This window comes from Mesoplodon bidens (genome assembly GCF_964165515.1).
Source record: "Mesoplodon bidens genome assembly, chromosome: 1".
Taxonomy (NCBI): domain Eukaryota; kingdom Metazoa; phylum Chordata; class Mammalia; order Artiodactyla; family Ziphiidae; genus Mesoplodon; species Mesoplodon bidens.
In genome coordinates, this window is record NC_138176.1 from 39,363,859 (window position 1) to 39,384,997 (window position 21,139).

The window sequence follows — 21,139 nt, forward strand, 5'->3', positions numbered from 1 at the left end:
CCTAGCTATTCATATTGCCAGTGTGGTCAGTACCTCACAAACACAATGGACAGGGGAAATGCCAACACAAAGATATTATTACTCAGAGCTTACCCCAATCAAGTTAGTGTGCAACTAGGAGACAATAACATTCCCTTGAAATCCAGGGACAGTTTAGGGAAAGTCACCCTCTGACATTGGAATTGATTAAAACCCAATTCAAAAGATGTAGTGTGGGGCGTCCCTGGTGGTGCAGTGGTTGAGAGTCCGCCTGCCAGTGCAGGCGACACGGGTTCGTGCCCCAGTCCGGGAAGATCACGCATGCCGCGGAGCGGCTAAGCCCGTGAGCCATGGCCACTGAGCCTGCGCATCAGGAGCCTGTGCTCCGCAATGGGAGAGGTCAGAACAGTGAGAGGCCCGCGTACCGCAAAAAAAAAAAAAAAAAAAAAAAGATGTAGTGTGTGTATCAAAAGCACAAGTGATGGTTTAGACATCTCCATCTGCTGTCAAGACTCAGGCATACCCAAGTTTAAATAAAGTGACCCTGAAGAATGTAGAGCAACATAAGCAAACAATAAAATTACCTACAGTCTTTTATAACACCAGAGCGTTTTTTTAATGTGAATTCTTTCAAATGCAATTGAGAAATAGGAGGGCAGTAGTACCACAGGGGAATCGTATTGGTTTTGTACATGTTTACGTTTTCTCACAAGCAAACAAATATTTGCTTCAGCAAATATGAAAATCTTAAGAATAAAACTGAAAATCTCCAGAGGTCTCTTCCTTTAGTGCCATAGTGGCTGTGACAGAGGCCTCAAGAACCACTGGGTTTTCCATGTTATGCTCTTCAGCAAAAGTGTAAGTGCTGATGAAATAACATTTCCCCTTTGGTAAAATGATGGACTGATGAAGAAGGCTATATCCTGGATATTTTTAATTTTGGTCAAATTGGTCTCTTTTAGAAGCAGCTTCCCCTCAGGACCTATTACATCTCAAAGGAGGAAGCATAAGCCCCAGAGTTTAGGCTGCAAAGATGTCCCTAGATTTAGAGGCTGGGAAAATGTTATTAATCTTGCTAGTCACTTTACTTTATTGTTTTTGTTAGTGCTTTCAAAGTTCTTTAAGTTTTGAATTACCTGCACCAACTCTATCTTCCTACAAGCCCTGATACTTGTAACACACAGTTTTATAGAACTATGGTTGTAGACAAAATATATGTATTTTATTTTCACCCAGCAGTTAAAGACCCGATGTGACCCATGGAAGGGCAATGGTCTAGAAGGAGGTTACTAGAAGGTTATTAGAAGGAATTGGAATTGAGCTTCCAGCATCATTAGAGGAAATGGCTCCCGATGTGATTCTAATTCTTGGCATTGAAATATCTCTGCTTTGGACAAAGGCAATGCATCAGACTCTCCTGGCTTAACGGGAAAAGCGGGGGAAAAAACAGTAAAGAATATTTAATTCTCTTATTTCTAATTACATGTTTGCTCTGCAATCTTCTAGTCCAGGATTGGTATATAGGATTCCTCTCAAGTGCCAACTCCAATTGACTGGTAGTGGCTGCCTGAAGCGATGAAGTGAGAAGGATGCTGAGGCCACTTCTGGGCTCAGTGGAGAAGAATGCCACAATTGATTAGTGATGTCTGTCAGGAGATACTGCACATGTGTCACCCCTATAATCTATGTTACAGTTGAGGAAATTTGCCCACTAAGATGAATGGTCTGGGCAGACAACAAGATTCGGTTCTGGAATCGGTAAATTTACCTTTGTAAGTGAACAAATCGATTCTGTGATAACCAGTCCATCTCTGTCAGTTTCACCTGAGGCTGCTCATTTGGGTGAATTAAGAAAATGGAGGGTTTAAACCAGCAATGCTGAAGACCTTAGAAATCCTGACACTGAGATGCTTCTTGCCTGAAAAGGCCCTGCTTAAAGGATCCTGCCATTCAGTATCTTTATCCTAGTTATGCATTTACTAACTAGTAAGTTAGTAAATGCATAACAAGTACTTCTTCTCTTACCCTATTTAATATTTGCCGTATTTTATCAATTGTAAGATGCCATCAAATCGGTATGCACCAGGAGACCGTCAGGATGTAGTGTTCACACATGTGAATTTGGTTATTGTTAGTGGTCTAACAGTGGGACCACCACCGCAACCCCTTGATATTTAAAGTAACAAATAATTTAAGGACCATTTGAGAAAAGAATATGAGCCTTGGTTGCTACCTAAAAACCTTTCTTTCCCACTGGAGAGAAAGTGTACGATCAGAACTTGAAGAACAGGTATCAGCGTCTTGGAGGAAAACCCCAGAAAGGACAATTCAGTGGAGCACTCTTGTAAGAAATGGTGCATGGCCAGCGCTCAAGGCTGCACAGAGGACAGATTGTGTGGGGAAGAGCATGGACATTGACACCCTTAGTGAAAGAGTGCTTCACAGAAGTCAAACTCTGAATGTGAAGATTCTGGAAAAGCTAACCAACTTATTCCTCTTTGATTTCCTTTTTATGTTTGCAAAAGATCTACATGTAGATAATTCTAAAAGAACTTCTCTAGTAAGTATAAAATAAAGCTTTGTGTCATGCTGACACCATTTAAAAATTTTTCTCATTGGTACTTAAAATATTGATGATGCCTTAGATTCAATGAAATGAAGTATAATCTACATCCATAACAAGCTGCAGCAAGCACCTGATTGTTCATAGGTTGTCCAAGTTCTTTCAAGTTAGTTGCACAGCTAGGATTAAAGCTTATGAGACCTTAATTCTTGCCTAGCTCACTTGAATATCACCTAGTGCCATATTTCAGAAAGTAAACAAATGGGCTGAATGGCCAACTAGAACTGGTCACCCTAAAATAGAGCCACCGTGTAGGCCAAATCAATGAGATTGTTCTATGGGTAGACTTCTGACAGTCCAAGGACAAGCTTTAGCTGTCAACATAGGTTTGGAAGAAAGAAGGTACATTGTCATGTGTGTCACTGAATTTTTTTGCTAACCGTCAACTATAATTTTGTGGAAATACCCATTTAGCCTACTTGTCTGCCTCCCTCTTTCTTTTCATCTTTAATTTCATTCTCACACCCAAGGGACTATTTTTGTGTGACTTTTCACAATTAATAATCATTATAAAAAGAAACTATTAGGTTAAATCATATAAAAGTTGACAGTATTTTACCATTTCTGACCTACAGAATCAGCAAATTTCTGTAGTTTAATTTAATACATGACATAGGAGACATTCACATAAAGCAGTTCGCAGAGACGTTTATCATTACTGAGAGCCTTCTAAATAAAATAGCTCTTCCATTTGAGCTTCTGCCAGCTCTGTGGGAGCCACTGAACAACACTTCTTGTGTAGCTGGTTCCCTATGAACACCATTTGATCAACTATGTGTACGATATTCTGTCTTTTTTTAAACTCAATAAACACTTATTGCACACTTCATGTGGGCTAGGCACCATTTTCAGCCTTGGGTACAAAGATTAGTGCATCACAGTCCTCACTTTTCAGAGCATGCAGTCTAGGAAGGGAGACAGGCATGGACATAATTACAGTGCAAAATAGCAAGTAACATAATAGATATAAATAACATGCTGAAAAGGCACTTACCCTGCCTGGCAGAGCAAGAAGACCTCTGAGCAGGTGACATTTGTGCTAGTTCTTAAAGGATAAGCAAATTACTTGGCAGAAAAGAGAGGGAACAATACAACATCACTAAGCAGAATGACTTGTTCAAAGTCACAGAAGCACAACAAAGGAGGATGTGCTTGAAGAACCTTAGTTTGAATGTAGATAGGACACATGGCAGAAGTGAGAGAGGCAGCAAGAGGGGAGGCTTGGATGGAGCTAAGATTGGGTTATGAAGGGCCTTCCATGGGGGGCTGAGGAGTTTGCAGTTTATTCTACAGGTGGAGAGGAGTCACAAGACACACATGGGTTTAAATCACTTAGCTGTAAAACTGCTTTTTCTGCTTTGAATTTGTATGTCCAGTCCAGTCATCACCTAAATATACAGAACCATTATATTAGTGACCTGCAGTATCAGCTTCTGCAGTTTGAGTTCTCTCTTACCCACCCTGGCACACATGTGAGCCCAAGCATCCTGGATTTCCAAGGGGTTGTTTCAGCCCTGACATCTCTCTTAAACACAGTCATTGAGCTGTGGTTCCTCACTGTGGCTGGAAGCGTAGCCAAAGGCTGCATTACTGTGAGAGACTGTGGCTTTGACAATTACGTGCTGCTCCACTGCAGGGCTCTCTACTTCACATGGGTGAAGGAGGTTGCCAACACACCCTTCATGTTTTCATATTTTCCTCATTGGGTAATTGTAAAATGGGCGAATTCACCTAAATGCAGCAAGATTGATTTCATCCCAACTGCAGACTGGCTAATCAGTGGCCCAGTTTTCCAGCCATGTGATCTGGCATCTGGCACTTACCACTCATCAAATGAAATTACACAGCACCGATAAATTACCACCTCACCCCTAGGCAGAACGTTTTTCCTTAAGCTACCTCCTGCTTAATACTTGTCTAATGTGTAATAGTACCATGGTTTATCCAGACAGGGATGTCAGCTGGAATGTATCAAAACTTTACTACAAATGGAGATTTATATATGTGTGTGTATAAACATAGACACACATATAGGTATATGTATATGAATATGTATGAATGAGTTATCCCATTTATGTGAATTTTCCAGATGACTATTAAACATTTTTGTTTTATTTTACTTAAATTAAGTCTTTATGGAAACATTTCTGAAGGGGTTGGAGGGGCGAGTTCAGGAGTTCTGCTTTGTTTGAATGTTTCTTCACCTCCGAACTTTCTGTCCTCAGGAAAATCTTTCTGAGTCTCAGCTTTCTCAGCTATAAAATGAGAATAGTAGCAACTACCTCATAGGTTGCTGTGTGAATTAAGTGGGGTGTGCGTGTAACACATTTGGTATGCAGTGAACATTCGAGAAATGCCAACAATTAATACTTTATGCTTATTAGAGTTGATTCTGGAATATTGGGGCCTTCATCATGAGCATTAATGATTTCAGGAAAACTAATAGCTAGTACCCTGGGGGACTATTAAGAGCCAGAAAGTTATTTGCCCTCCACTAAGTGACCCCAGACTGCCAGGCTTTTTCCCAGCCCTGTCTGGTTTTTGAGTGTTTCTACAGCATCCCTTGCTTTCAGACTACGAATTGTCATGTTCTAAAATCACTAATATATAGGAGCCCAGCAGTTTTCTTTCTCCCTTAGTGTTTCACCGACAAATCAAATCATCCAACTTGTTTAAATTCCATCTAAAGCAGGAGATTCAAAAGCTCCGACTGAACACCCAAGTCTGTGCTTCAGTGTCTGTACTATGTGCTATTTTAGCCACTCAAAGATCTTTTCTACCCATTTCAAGATTATTGGCTATGGAAAGACAAATAGTGCATGATCTCACTTACATGTGGAATCTAACATAGTCAAATGCGTAGATGCAGAGAGTAGAATGGTGATCGCCAGGGGCTGGTGGGAGGGGAAAATAAGGAGATGTTGGTCAAAGGGTACAAAATTTCAGTTATATATGATGAATCAGTTCTAGCAATCTAATGTACAGCAACATGACTATAGTTAATTATACTGTATTGTACCCTTGAAATTTGCTAAGAGAGCAGATCTCATTAATTACCTTGACTATGATGATTATTTTGCAATGTATACATATAATACAACATCAAGTTGTACATCTTAAATATACACAATTTTTATTTGTCAATTATACTTCAATAAAGCTGGGGGGAAAATAAATTATTATTCAACATAAATTAAAACTATGACCTAATTTTCTTAAAAGATTATCTGCTATGTCTATGATAGATGATATTGCTATCAAGTGACCTCCAGAAAAGTGAGGGGATACTTTTAACATTTGTATCTGATACAGGCCTTTAAAGGTCCATATCTTAAGTGATTCAGGAAGGAAATGATTGTACCACCTCCTTTTTTAAAGCAAAATATGGCATATAAATAAAAATATCTATGCAAAGATTTAAAAAAATTATAAAAGCATATACTAATTCAGCCTATCAAAAACGTAAATCAGCTGCATAATCCAAATAGCATTTATACATTTCTTGATTTTTTGGTGTGATTTTTAAACAAGCAAATCCTCATGGGCCTTATTCTATTACTCTTCATGAAAACACTGTATAAGAGAGACCAGAACTGCCACGTTGTAGTTTATGTGAATGGCGCCCCCTGAAGTTGTGCGGGAAAGTAGTCCCAAGTGAGATTGCCTTTATAATAGCTTTGTGTAATCTGGTTTTTTAGGGAGTTTTTGGTGCTTCAGTAGCCAAACCACCAGTGTCCAAGATAAATACATTCATCTCCAGCTCATTCCACTGGCTTTGAATGCTTGTTAGCAACATACATTCCAATTTAGAGAATAATTTTTCCAGGAAATAACCTCTATACCTTTTTCATCATTTCAAATATTATAAACCTGGTTGTACAAAATAAAATAAGTCCCAGACTTCAGCTGATTCTCCCTACTTTTGGTGCATATATAGTAAATTCTAAATTCTTAATAGACTTTATTTATAAATTTTGTGTTTTTAAAATTTGAAACACAATATTCCTCTTATTTAGCCTCTCAGTTATGTCCCTTCCTCCTGTCAGCCCTCTCCCCCAACACACACACACACACACACACACACACACACACACACACACAGACACTGTGACCTGCCCCACAGATTCCTAAACAGCATCCATAGACTGTGACGTTTACACATGCTTCTCCTTCTCTTTGGAAAGCCCTATACCTGTTTCCTCCCCTGGCAAACTTTTATGTGTCCATCAGAACTCACATGAAGTGACCAGCCATGCCCCTTTGAAGCTTTCTCTGTCCTCTGTCAGGTGTGCTGGCCTCCTCCCATGTATTCTTATAGCACCTTGCCTTTCACTCTGTCTTAGGCCTTAGACACTTATATGCCAGCAGTCATGCTGAACTGGAAACTCCTTAAGGACATGACCCTTTAAATCTCTTTTGAATCCACCTTGTCTGGCACATAGCACGTTCTCAATAATAGGTGAATGATTTCATGAATTTTGTTCTCCCTAATGAAAAGATTAACTGTACTTTCAACTAATTTAGCAGATCATGACCTATTAATTTTGAAGTTCAATACACTTCTGGTTATCTTATCAAATAACTGAAAAAGTAAACATTTAAAAATTTCAATGTAAACACTTGGGCGAGAATCATGCACTTCTTGAGCTCTTCCAGGGAGACCAGATATGGTTACATTTGCACAGAGGAGCAATTTATGGAACTAGTTGGAAATATTCTATGTTTTCAGGCTATCTTCTTTGCCAAGATTGAAAGTCAGTACATAATTGACATTAAAAGGATATGGTGTTCTACTTAGCGGGAATAAAGGAAAAGTAGTCCTTGCCCTTGTGACTGATTGGTTGAGGAAAATGTTTTCATTCGTAGAGGAAGGAGGAGGTCCTTACTTTTTTTTTCCTCCCAATGGTGAAAAATTTCAAGCTGAATGACAATTAGCACGAATCTGGCACTTTATAAATTGTGATGTAGCCTCGCTAGTCAAGCTGTGAATGTATATTGTTTGCACTTAATCCTTAACTTAGCCAAGGGGCCTTGGCTTAGTTTTCCGTTGCTCGTTGTGAAACACCTTGATTTCTCCAGGTAGAGAAACGTTCCCCAGGTGGGCATTGACGTGACAGCACAACAGAGCATAGGATGTCAATTTCAATTATTTTTTTAACATTTTCAGGTTACAAATGCTGCTGCCAACTCTCCTGGTCAAATGACTCTTCATCTCAAACCTTTTCTTGTGTGTGGAGGGGATGGATTTACTCAGTCCAACTTTGATGGCTGCATCACTTCTGCCTTATGTGTTCTGGAAGCTTTAAAGAATCATATTTAGTACCTGTATTCTTATTTTTTACGTGTACTTTGGGGTTTTCACAATTTTCTGTCATTGATTATTTTGTTTTATATTTTGTTGAGAGAAATTACCGGAAAATTGTTCTTTACTGATTGTTATTTTTCATATGGAGTATAAAATCAATTTTATAATTTCAATAGTTACAACTCATGCTAGAATGAAATTCCTTGTACTTTATACTTTTCTCCACTTTTCTGAATTGCCATGTCTACTCCTTGTTGGAGGCAAAGTAGTGCTTAAGAAAAACAAATGACTCTCCCCCAAAATTATGTCAAATCAAAGTAACAGTTCATGTTCAGAAACCTTTATTATTCTTTTGAACATTTCAATCCCAAGTGAAGAATAATCATTATCAAGGCCTCATTATAAATCTTCAAGTATGTCCTTGATTCAGTATTTTTGCAAATTGCCAAACTACAAGATTCCTCCAAACTGTGGATAACAGAGTGTAATTTTTGTTTCTCATTTCTCTTCCAAGTTATTAAATGATCCTGAATTGTAGGTCACATATGTCATCATCTCTAAGAACGTGGTTTGGAGGGCAACTTGACTGACAAAGAAATGTCTCTTCAAATTTTCAGAAAATAACCAGATTCAACTTGACTTTCCAAGTCACACAGTACTTTTTAACCTTAGCAAAAAAAATCCAGTCTTAATAGGAAAGAAAAAAAGTAAAGAGAATCTGAGAGAAATTATATTGATCTTTACCTTTTGCTATCTCTTGTGGCTAGTGCTGTTACTTTTATGTCCTCTACAGTATGTGCTGTGGCATTTAGACTCTGTCAAGTTTAATGAATTTAATACAAAAAAATTTACTGAACCAGAAAATAGATGCACTTAAAACAGTTCAATATTTGCCAACTTAGCGGTTCAGCATATCACCCACATGCTTCAGTGACAACCCCATGACTTGCTGGCTGGAGAGAAATTGATCCCCAGCCTTCCAAACAAACTACCTGTTGCTAATTTGGAAAGTGAAATGGTTACTTCCATTTTGCCATTTTGAAAGGAAAGAAATTGTTGCAGCCTCTCAAACTGAGAAAAGTTCAACCAAAGACTCCGTAGCTTGGTAGTATTTAAAATCTCACACTTACGTGCCCACTATCATACATACACACACACAGGCACGGGCAAAATTTGTTTATGTAACTACAGAGTGGGTTTTGTGATTCTATGGAATGTCATTATACATCTCCTATTAGCAATCAATTCATGGAAAACTGAAATGCCTACATGTGGTTAATATCACTTATTTTTGAAAGCATAGAAAGGAAAAGGGAAATTACTGTGATCTCTGGTATGATATGATAAAAATATTGAGATTTCTTTCATCATTTTGGCCTATATTTGATTAACATCTGTCTTTATTCTGGTTATACCCTTAAAATATGGTAAAATAGTACATTCAAATATATTAAGTAACTATTTTGTTTTTAACTAATATAATTCTGGAGCCATTTGAGTGAAAGCATACTGAAGATTTAAAAGCAATGCTATATTCATCTCATGAGTGTATATACTCCCAAGAAGAGAGAGAAAATGATTTATTAAGGTGGAGTGGGTTACCTACAGAAATTATCCTAAGCCAATACTGATGACTTTTAATATCTATTCATTCGAAGTGTGTTTCCCTAATAATTGTGCATCTGCTTAAAGAAGACTATGGCAATACGAGAATGCACTCAACCCTGCTTAGTATGTAGATCATTGTTACTTTGCTAATTTAATCATTTTTAAAATTCATTTTACATTTAGATCCATCTCTGATAGAAACAGACCAATTCCCTGATGCTCAAATAAGGAAAGAAAATGTTTCAAAAGTTTGTTTTTCTATTTTCATTTACCTCTTCCTTTTAGAAATTGAAATGGATATGGGACTATCTTGTGCTAGAAGCCATCAAACCTCAGATGGCCAGGATGCCCTAAATGACCCAGGGCAAAGGCAGCTAAGTCCCCTGAGAAATAGGGGTCAGCACCTTTTGGCAGAGTTACCAAGGTGTATGTATGTCAGCTCCACAGGACCCCACAGCACCACAGTGCTGCCAAACAAGAACTTTTGTTAAACCAGCCAAGGAAATCTGCTCTGTTTTGAAAGGAGCATATTCAAGTGAGAAACGGCTTGAGCAGTGGGGTGATTTAATACATGTTAGCTGATAAATATAGACTTTGCTGGAATAAAACTTTATGATGCAGGGTTGAAAAGCTTAATTACTAAACTGTCTATACACATCTTGCTCAGGCAGCGAGGGTGACAAATTATAGCAGTCAAATAGTATTTTTCACCTTTGGCGTTTCTGAAGGGGAAAAGTATGCCTAAAAACATCGAGAAAGCAGTAATAATCCCAGACCAGATATTACTGAGGGAAACAAAGACATGTCATTGAGTCACCAAGTCTTCTGTGCAAAATGCCACCATCACCACCCCTCCGCCTACTTACTACCTTGTTAAGTAAAAAGAACAAGGTCAATTTTACATTTATCTGGCATTTTATACATACACATATATATATTATATACATATATTTCCATCCTCCTAACATCTTGTGAAATAAACAGAGCAGAGAATTCTTATTCACATTTGACAAATAAGGAAACTGAGGCACAGAGATTGGCCAACCAAGGTCACATCATCAAATGCAGGACAAGAACCCAGGCCTCCCATGACCCATTTCTATTTACGTGGCACCATGCCGGTGCCAGATGAACATGATAATTAAAGCTGAACTGAAATATTAGTTGGAGGTGCAGTCAGCACCATGTGGTCCTCTTACTGATGTTTCATTTCAGAGAGCTAACACTAATCCTGATGTGATGTATACAGGAGTCTAATATAGAATAAAGTCTCCGTAAGTACTGGCTAAGTGATTTACATTCCTGTTATTTTCATTTGCTGGTTTATTTCCTTCTTTGGGGGGCACTTGCTGTGAAAAATGGCTGTATCCTAATGACACTGAATCTCAACGCAGCAGTAGTTGGTTAGCAAACAGGCTTCCTCTGCATTCAGCGTTTCCTTCTGTATTCCTCTTTGTCTCTCTATTCCCTTTGTTTCATTCTCTCCTCTATTAGTTTCTACCATTTCTTTCTCCCCTCTTATTTTTCCCTCCCACTTCTTATCCTGTGTCCCTTCTCAGAAATCTGGAATATAAATGCATCACATTATGACTTATAGCATTTGTAACTTTTTGCTTTAATATAATCTCTTTTCTCTAAAATTTAAAGCAGTCAATGCTGCATTTTATTCAAGTTGATAGGATAATCATTATTTTGATTTTTCAAAAGTAATGCAAGAATTCAAAACTATCTGTAGCTTTCAGGGATCTCAGTGCTAATAACCTAAAATATATGTGCAAATCATGGTATCAGGCTCTGTGGTGGACACAATGGAATATAATTAGCCATCTTCACCTAAAGATGCTAGTTAGGGGGAGACAAGTCCCATAGAGTGGGAGGCATGGTAAAGGTACATGTTGGTGGAATCGCAGATAGTAAATAAGATGCTGTATCTCATGAAACTGGGAATCCTAAGAGAAAGAACCATGTTTCCTTGGAAGAGAGAGGGTCTCCAAACAGAAGCAGAGATCCATCAAGAAGACACTTCTGACAGCATCCCTCCCCTCCACACCATAGTTGGGCAGACCTGGCTGACTCTAGGAATCCAAACTGTGTATCAGAGTGGTCAGGATAAGTGAGTACTTTCTGTGGAGAAGCCTCAGTGAAACACAGAATGTAGTCTCTGGGAAAAGGAAAAAGCCTTTGCAAACCTCAGACTAGCTGGTTCAGGACTGAGCTGCTATAATCCAGTCTGGAATGTCCTTGTGTTTCAGCCAGGTAAGCCAGGGAGGGTTGAAATGGTACTGTGTCCTGTGTTTCCTTCTCAACAGACAGTAATTATAGTCCACTTAAGAGTTCACAGCAGAATCCATCAAATGAACCTGCTAAGGAAAAAGAATTTCTAAAGAGTGTGTTAATTGAAAAGGCATGCAGAATCATAGACTCCTGGAATGTCTAAATTTAGAGCAACTTGGAGACCATTTAGACCAGTTCTTAGCCATCTTGGATTTTGAACCTACTAGAGAAGCTATGGAAAGCTATAAGATTTTCTCCTAATAACAGCAACAAAAATAACGATGCACATAGAGCCTGCTGGCTAGCTGCCTGCTTTTGTAAATAAAGTTTTATTGGAACATAGCCTTGCCCACTTGTTTGTGTATCATCTGTGGCTGTTTTTGCACTACAACAGTAGGGAGGGGTGTTTGCAACAGAGACCGTATAGCCTACAAAGCCTAAAATATTTCCTGTCTGGTCTTTTAAGAAAAAATTTGCTGACTCCTGTTTTAGGGGGTTACAAACCCTCCAAAATCTATTTTTAAACACCCGGGGTCTATGGACCTCAGATTAATAACATCTCAATCTCCATCCTATTGCTTTATGTAAATATAGGCATATCTTAGATCCACACAGCCGGTCCATTGTTCCGCGATCCTCTGCCCCATTGTAAATCCTTTTAGAGGAGCAGTACCACTTGGCGCTTAAAAACACATCCCCTGGAGTTAAATAGATCTGCGTTTTAATCCAGACTTTTGCTCCTCAGTGTGTGACCTTGCAGTTAAATAGCCTCACAGCCTCCTTCATCACTGAAAAATGAGTTGGTGGTAGCTGCCTCATAAGATTGTTCTGAGGCTTAAATCTATATAAAACCTTAAGCGAGTACTGGACACAGAGTAAGTGCTTAATAAATGATAGCAATGATGGTAGTGATGATGAAGGGAAAGAAGAAAAGGGAGGAAGAAAGTATAAGCAGATCCTCCTGGTGCCTCTGAGGCCCCTGCGAAGGCCAGTTTCCTCTGCATTTGTGTAGGACATGTAGGAGAGTTGATGGTAAGGAGAGTTTGTCCATTGATTAAATGATGGTGCAACTCGGTAACAGCTCTAGGTTTCTTCAAAACCTTCATGAAACAGAACAGCAGGGGCTACCTGAAACCAGCTGTGGGCCACTTTCTTTTTTCTTTTTTTGGTAAGTAGACGCTTGGGGAAAAGGGGGTTTGCTCTAAAGTGGTCCTTGAAAAGGAACCAGGGCTAGGTCATTACCAGGAGTAGGGATGAAGTAAAATACAGGCATTCTCTGCAATGAACGGTGTCTTCTCCTCAGCAAGTATGTGTGCTGAATGCAAAGAATTGCACGCTTGGATTGGATTCTGCTGAAGATTATTTACTTAAATCTCTGAAACGCTGTGAAAACTGGGAGTGAGTTATTTCACATTCTTGACATGTTTGGCTAAGTATGCAGATTCATTTCCTGTCCCTGGCCTTCATTTTAAAAAGCCCAACTCCGGGCTTCCCTGGTGGCGCAGTGGTTGAGAGTCCGCCTGCCGGTGCAGGGGACATGGGTTCGTGCCCCGGTCTGGGAAGATCCCACATGCCGTGAAGCGGCTGGGCCCGTGAGCCATGGCCACTGAGCTTGCGTGTCCGGAGCCTGTGCTCCACAACGGGAGAGGCCACAACAGTGAGAGGCCCACGTACTGCAAAAAAGAAAAAAGAAAATAAAAAAATAAAAAGCCCAACTCCTGGTAAGTTCTATGGCATCCTGAACCTACCACTTTCTAGATGTGTAATCTTGGACCAGTTTCTTATGTCTCTGAGCCTCAGGAGCTTCATCTATAAGATGGGGCTACTAATTTTACCTGCCTTAGGGTTATTCTGAGTGTTCTGGAATATGCTATGTAAAGTGCTTAGCATTGTGCTCTGCACATAGAAAATAACAAATGTGAGCTGTTATTATTACTATTATTGTTAGAGAAATATGACTTAGGAAAATCATTCCCTCTCATAACCATCACTGCATCTCTAGGTAGCTTTAAATCTCGCTAGGAAGCCAGGTCATTACTCATTAAACTCAGTGGGGACTGTACTGAAGTGCCACTGTAACTTTGGCCTTAGTTAGAGTCATTTTTCCTCAGAAATTCTTACTGACCCTTGAGTGAATGAATGAATAAATGCTTTATGGTTTATTGTAATGCTCCTTAACATACCTTGCACAGGATCCTGTTTTTCCTCAGCCAATCTAGTCTCCCCACTCTTGTGATACCAATCACATATGTATTGTACTAACTGGTTCAATATCTACTTGCCACCAAAACTGCAAGATCCACAGAAGCAGAGGGGCGGGCACATAGGAGGTACTCAGTAAACATCTGTTGATCCGATGAATGAATGGATTCAACTAATGAACATTTCTTATTTTAATTGCATCAGGTACCAAAGTAAAGCATTGCTGATACAGAATTATCTCGTAGAAGAAAAGTGTATCAACCTTATCCTCAGTAGAGGAGATAATTACAACAGTACCTACATTCTCCCTGTTTGGTCTCTATTCAGTCAATAGGTGATCTCAGAAAGTCCCTACTTTATGCTGCCTCCCACTATTTGGGAAGTCCTTTTTGGAGGGAGGGAGAATATGAGAGAGCTGCTCTACCATTTGAAACTGTCTAATAAACACTTGTACTTCACTTATCATTTTGCCTCTTGTTTAAAGATTTCTGCCTATGAAGCCAAAAATTTGAGCAAAGAAATGCACCAGACTAAAAAGAAGCCTGATGAGTCTTTTGTGTTTTTTATGAAAAGCAGGAGTCATATATATTGAAATTTGTTAAAAACTAGACAATTGAATTACCTGGAGAGGGAGGTTAACTGAATTTCAATTTAAATCATTATTAACTAGAAATCCTTTCTTGCATCAACTTCTGCATTTCTGTCTTTTCTGAATGCTTGGTTCACTTCTTCTTTTTTCTTTTTTTTTAAGTGCCTCTGGCATACATGACATATTAAAGTTGAATGAATCTTGCAAAGCCTTGGAATCAGGATTTCTTTAGAATGTAGTAAGCTCTATGGGGACAGAGTTTTTTGTCTTTTTTTCTTCACTTTGGAATCCTCAGTACCCAGAACAGTGCCTGTCACATATTGAATGAATAATCCAAGAACATTCAGACCATCAGCAATTAGGAAGCCGTGTTATATAATTAAAAGATGTAACAAAAGAAATGAAAAACTAACAGCTTATGAAGTCTGACAAGAGACAAAAAAATGAAAATGAAAAAGCTTTCAAGTCTTACTTATTAATATGTAAGTTCCATAAAGACAAGAATCATGTCTAACTTGTCTAAAATATATCCCCAAAACCTAGCACAGAGTAGGTCACATAGTAGACACTGAATAAATTTTTGTTGAATGGTTAAATGATTGAAAAAAGGAAAGCTTAAGTGAAAATGAGCACTACATTATAAAAAATCCAAGAGAAAGAACCCTTGAAATATAATACTTAAGTAGGCCCTCTCTGTGTAGTTGGTGTGTTTGTGATGCACACATGTGCCAGAGTGGGGAGGGGAGGACAATGATGCTTTTCCCTGTGTAAACAATCAGCATAGCTCCTGTGGCAGTATGTTCTGCATTCTGGTTTATCACCTCCCAACAACATGTTTTCAGGGTTTCTTGGCTCACATTTTTATTTTCTTGGTATTCTTTTTATTAGAATTGATTTAAAGGTGACAAGAGTTAGATCTAGTATAGGACCCACTTCTACAAGACAAGTCACCAACTTCAAACTCACACAGTATATTTTAACCATTCAAATAAACCATGTTTATTTACCCTTTGGAAAGCAGTTAAACTATTTACTGCAAACCAAAAGATTGTCAAAAAATAAAGTGTCAATGATACAGAGGCCATTGTGGAGAAAACAAAAACTGGCACGTGTCACTTCATTGAGAGGAGTTTATTATCTGGGGTGAACAGCACTTTGACAAATTAGCTCTATATTAGAAGAAAGAGCTAAAAGAATGTGCCTATAACCAGGATATCTGTTCATTTAATAAACTATATTGGTGGTAGCAATAATGAAAACCTTATAATTATTTCAACAGATGCTAAAAATTGTCATAAAATTAACATATATTACTGATAAAACCTATGGTAAACTCATAAAAGGAGGATGCTATCTTAGAGGGATAAAAGCTATTTTAAAACTATAACAGACGTCACAATTAAGAACAAATTACTAGAATCATCTACATTAAATTGGAAAGACATCAAAGATCCTTGCATCGATGTTTTTGAAATTCCTAGGGAATGCATTAAGGCATGGAACATATTTAAGAGATGTGAACATTGGAAAAGAAAGGCAAAATGGTTACTAATTGCTGTCAATATGATTATACTCCTAGAAAACTCAGGTGAACTAATTTTTAGAATTAATAAGACACTTCTAGTCACTACTAGAGAGGCTGAATTATAAATACTCAAAGCTCGATAATTTTTCTGTATGCCATAATAATCGATGCAAATATATCTTTATATATTTTTAACAAACAACAGAGAATACAAAGGAATATCTCCAGGAAGAGATACACAGAATTTATACAAGCAAACATTTAAAAATTTTTAATATTTTTTAAAATTTGAATAAGTAGAAATATATACCATATCCCTGAAGGGAAATACTGAATATTATGAATTTTTCCATTTTCCTCTAATTAATCTATAGATTAAACATAATCACAATGGGATTTTGTTAATATGAAAAAATAATTCTAAAGTTCATCTGGAAAAAACTGACAGGTGAACGTAACTGATAAGTTTATGAGCAAGCAGGTCATAAGCATTGAACTTAGCTATTAAGACATATTGTAAAATCAGATAAATAAAACAATTCACTATTGATTCTAGAATTGACACAAATCAATGGAAATAATGGCTATAAAAGCACTTAGTGTGACAAAGGAAGCATTACAAAACTAATGAGAAAGGAAGAATTATTTAACAAATGATTTAAGGAAAATTGACTAACTATTTGGTTAAAAAAGAAAAAGAAAGAAAGAAAAAAGAAATCAAATGTGATACTATTCTTATACCATATATTACAATAATTTTTAGATGGATTAAAGAGGCAAATATAAACAAATATACATTTTCTCTTTAAAAAAGAAAGGAAAATTTAGGTAAATATTCAAACCCCCCAGAAAACAAAACTAAAAGTTTACAGAGCAATTATGAAAAAACACTTGTAAATGGCTCATAGTAAAAGTATTAATATCCCTAATATAGAGAAATCTTATTAACAAATGTTAAAACTTTGGCTCAATTTTTTTAAGAATTAAAAAATTTTTAAATATCTTTTAAAGTATTAAAAGCACTAAACTGAAAAGATATAAGCAGCCCCATGTTCATTGCAGCATTATTTACAATCCAAGATATGGAAACAATCTAAGTGTCCATCAGTGAATGAATGGATAAAGAAATTGTTATATATATATATTTGTCCATTTCCTATTGATGGACATTAAGTTGCTTTAAATTTTTACTCTTGCAAACATTGTTATAATAAATGTCCTGCACATGTCTCTTTGTACACCTGTGCAAGAGTTTTTATAAGGCATTATGTTAAAATGTATTAAAATTGTGGGTTCAAGTGAATACGTTATATATTTTTTCTACTCTGTATGTTTTTAATAATTTGAAAATTAATAAAAAAGAAATATTGTGAACAATACCTTAAAGCCAACTGATGAAATTTTCCCATAATTAAAATGAGTACATCCAGGTTGGGATGGGGTAAGAGACTGGGGAGCCTGCTCGGTAGCAGATCCTCAAGGAGGTAGCAAGACCACTATGGCACCAGAACCCAATGCATTTCAAGTCTACATATGTTCCCTGGAAGCAAAGAGCCATGAAGGGTGTAGACAAGGAGCTATCACAGGCAACTGTGGTGACCTTGATATTACTTGACTGTCTTCTAATTTCCTGGCACCAAGCACTGGTATGATTCTAGGAAGTAGGGAGACTCCCCTTCCAAATGACTGAGATTGAATTTCCCATCTAGCTGCCGGAAATCAGGGCAGGCTGTCATATTTTATTTGATTAAAGAGAAAAGAACTACAATGAGACACCACTTCCAAGCCATTAGATGGCTATTATCAAACAACAAACAAACAAACTAAACAAAAAAATACAAAAACAAACAAACAAAAAACCCAGAAAATAACAAGTGTTGGTGAGGATGTGGAGAAATTGAAACCTTCGTGCATTACCGGTGGGAATATAAAATGGTACAGCCACTGTGGGAAATGGCATGATGGCTCCTCAAAAATTTAAAGAGAATTACCGTATGATCCAGCAATCTTACTTCTGGGTATATACCTAAAAGAAGTGAAAGCAGGGACTTGAATAGATATGTGTACACCCATATCCATAGCAGCATTACTCACAATTGCCAGAAGGTGGAAGCAACCCAAGTTGCTTCCATCAACAGATGAACGCATCAACAAAATGTAGTATATACACACAATGGCATATTACGTATCCTTAAAAAAGGAAGGAAATTCTGACACATGCTACAACATGGATGAACCTTGAAGACGTCATGCTAACTGAAATAAGCCAGTCACAGAAGGATAAATGTACAATTCCACTTATGTAGGTTTCCTAGAGTAGTCAAATTCATAGAGACAGAAAGTAGTATGGTAGTTGTCAGGGGCTGGGGAGTTAGTGTCTAATAGGTACAGAGTTTTAGTTAGGGAGGATGGGAAAATTCTGGAGGTGGATGCTGATGATGCTTGCAGAATAATGTGAACATACTTAATGCCACAGAACTGTACACTTTAAAATGGTAAATTTTACGTTGTGTATATTTTACCACAGTTTTAAAAAAGAGAAGAACAAATTGATATTTATTACGTGTAAAAAAGGGGGTATGGGCCTCCCTGGTGGCGCAGTGGTTGAGAGTCCGCCTGCCGATGCAGGGGATACGGGTTCGTGCCCCGGTCTGGGAGGATCCCATATGCCGCGGAGCGGCTGGGCCCGTGAGCCATGGCCGCTGGGCCTGCGCATCCGGAGCCTGTGCTCCGCAACGGGAGAGGCCACAACAGTGAGAGGCCCGCATACCGCAAAAAAAAAAAAAAAAAAAAAAAAAAAAGGGGGTAGGAGGATATTTACAAACCTACAAGAGAAGCATGAGGCCCCCTTTCTCCAGCAGAAAAATAGATTCAGTCCATTTCTTTACCCCTTAATTTCCTATTTAACAGAAATGGCCCAAAAAATGGGAAAAATACACACACACACACACATACACACACACACACACGAATATGCTCTGCCTGGTAAGTAATCAAAATATATACATATGTGTATATATGTATGTGTTTATATATATATAAATATATAAAAATCATGTTCAGCCTCATGAGTAAACAAAGGAATGTAGGTTAGAAACCACAGCAAAATGCAAGTTTTAATCTATCAAATTGACATCTTTTAAAAATTATTAACTTCGGGCTTCCCTGGTGGCGCAGTGGTTAAGAATCTGCCTGCCAATGCAGGGAACACAGGTTCGAGCCCTGGTCTGGGAAGATCCCACATACTGCGGAGCAAGTAAGCCCGTGAGCCACAACGACTGAGCCTGCGCGTCTGGAGCCTGTGCTCCGCAACGAGAGGCCGCGAGAGTGAGAGGCCCGCGCACCGCGATGAAGAGTGGCCCCTGCTTGCCGCAACTAGAGAAAGCCCTCGCACAGAAACGAAGACCCAACACAGCCAAAAATAAATAAAATTAAAAAAAAAAAATTACTAACTTCTAAAAAGAGATCAAAACTCTTTGAAGTTAAAATTTTCACAACCTCTGCATAGTAAGTTGGCAATATATATCACATTTTTAAAGCATGTTTTTTGACTCAATATTTATACTTCTAGGAATCTAGCTTAAAGAAATAATCAAGGATGCAGACAATAATTTGTAATATGTTTATTTAAGCATTAGTTAGGATAGTGAAAAACTGGAAACAACCTACATAAACACTAATAGGAAATGGTTGAATAAATTCCAATAGATCAAAACAGTGGAATTTAATGCAGTCATTTGAAAATGTGCTCTCAAAGCATACTTTCCTGTCTGGAATAGTTCTATGATATAATGTTAAGAGAGAAAACCCAAAATATATAACAGTAAAACCACAATGTATTATGATCTTCATTCTATTAAAACATAAGGTGTGTATAATGTGCGCTTATATATATAAATTATATATATACACATATGAAGGCTATAGGAAAATATAAAAATCTTAACAAAGTTCTCAAGGTGGTGAGATTTTGAGTGACTTTTATACTTTTTCTGTATTTTTACAGGGAGCAGACAGGCTGCCTATTGACCTTGTTTTAAGGTACTTCAGAGGGCAAAACCAAAACAAGTAGCATTAGAAAAGCAACTGAAGCTGATATGAGAAAGAAATTTCTAAGAAGCAGAACTTTCCCCTGTGCAGCAGACCTCTGGGGGCTTCTATCTGCTCTGGCTGAGCCATCACCAGCTGGGGGAAGGCAAGGGAGACGGGGGCTGAGGACTTAGAATGCAGATTTCTGGGCCACACAACCCCCCACCTATCTGAATTGAAGCTCCAAGGCTGAGCTTTGGAAATGTGCATTTTCTTTAAATTTCTCCAGTGGTTTCAGAGGCGGCTAGATAATTTCTGCACTGGAGAATCCGCAGATTAGAAGATTTAAGGTTGCTTCCAGTGTGGGAACTCAAAGCGAGTCTGAGACTCAAAAGTCTGGAGATTGTCTGACTATTTACATTATAAAACCAAGGAGAGTAGTACAGATAAAAAGGGAAGTATGCTGGATGGGGCTGGGATGGAGAGCGGAGTCATGTGAAGATCAGCACTGCCCAGTGTTTAATAATTTCAGCACTTAACCTCCAGTCTAGGGGCCCCTCACGTTGTAACCTGAGTAAGAGAATGTTCTTGTTCTTAGAAAAATACATGCTGAAGTATTTAGTAGTAAAGGGGAATTTTTTGTCTACAGCTAACTCTCACATGGTTCAGAAGGAAAAAAAAAATTAGATAAGGTGATGAGAAAATGCAAATGTAGCTAAACTAGAAATTTAAGTAAAAGATAAATGGACATCTTTATCCTATTTTTGAATCTTTTCAGTCAGCTTGAAATTTTATTAAAATAAACTGTTAACCCCCCGCCCCCAAAAAAAGATAATTAAAAGACAAAGCAAACACAATGGTAATCCCTAGGCCACTTAAATCTAAATCACCAGGCATGCTTTTGCATTCATTCATTTATTCAACCAACATTGATCAAGGGCCTATTCTGTACTAGGCTCTGTATTCAAACCACGGGATATATATCAGAGATCCAAACACTTTCCT

The 21,139-nt window shown here is 37.9% G+C and overlaps 1 protein-coding gene across 3 annotated transcripts in view; it reads left to right on the plus strand.

Moving 5' to 3' along the window:
* The window catches only part of RNLS (renalase, FAD dependent amine oxidase), a 306,184-nt gene that overhangs the window by 265,707 nt on the left and 19,338 nt on the right, over positions 1-21,139 (plus strand). The window contains exon 7 of one of the 3 annotated variants that reach the window (XM_081234361.1): positions 7,770-11,090. The exons of 1 other annotated variant lie outside the window; for it this stretch is intronic. In XM_081234361.1, coding sequence (XP_081090487.1) covers positions 7,770-7,922 — 153 coding nt within the window. In that variant the 3' untranslated portion in view covers positions 7,923-11,090. Of the gene's footprint in view, positions 1-1,490; positions 2,458-7,769; positions 11,091-21,139 lie in introns of those variants that run through there. One more of the 3 variants, XM_081234362.1, reaches the window with a different exon arrangement.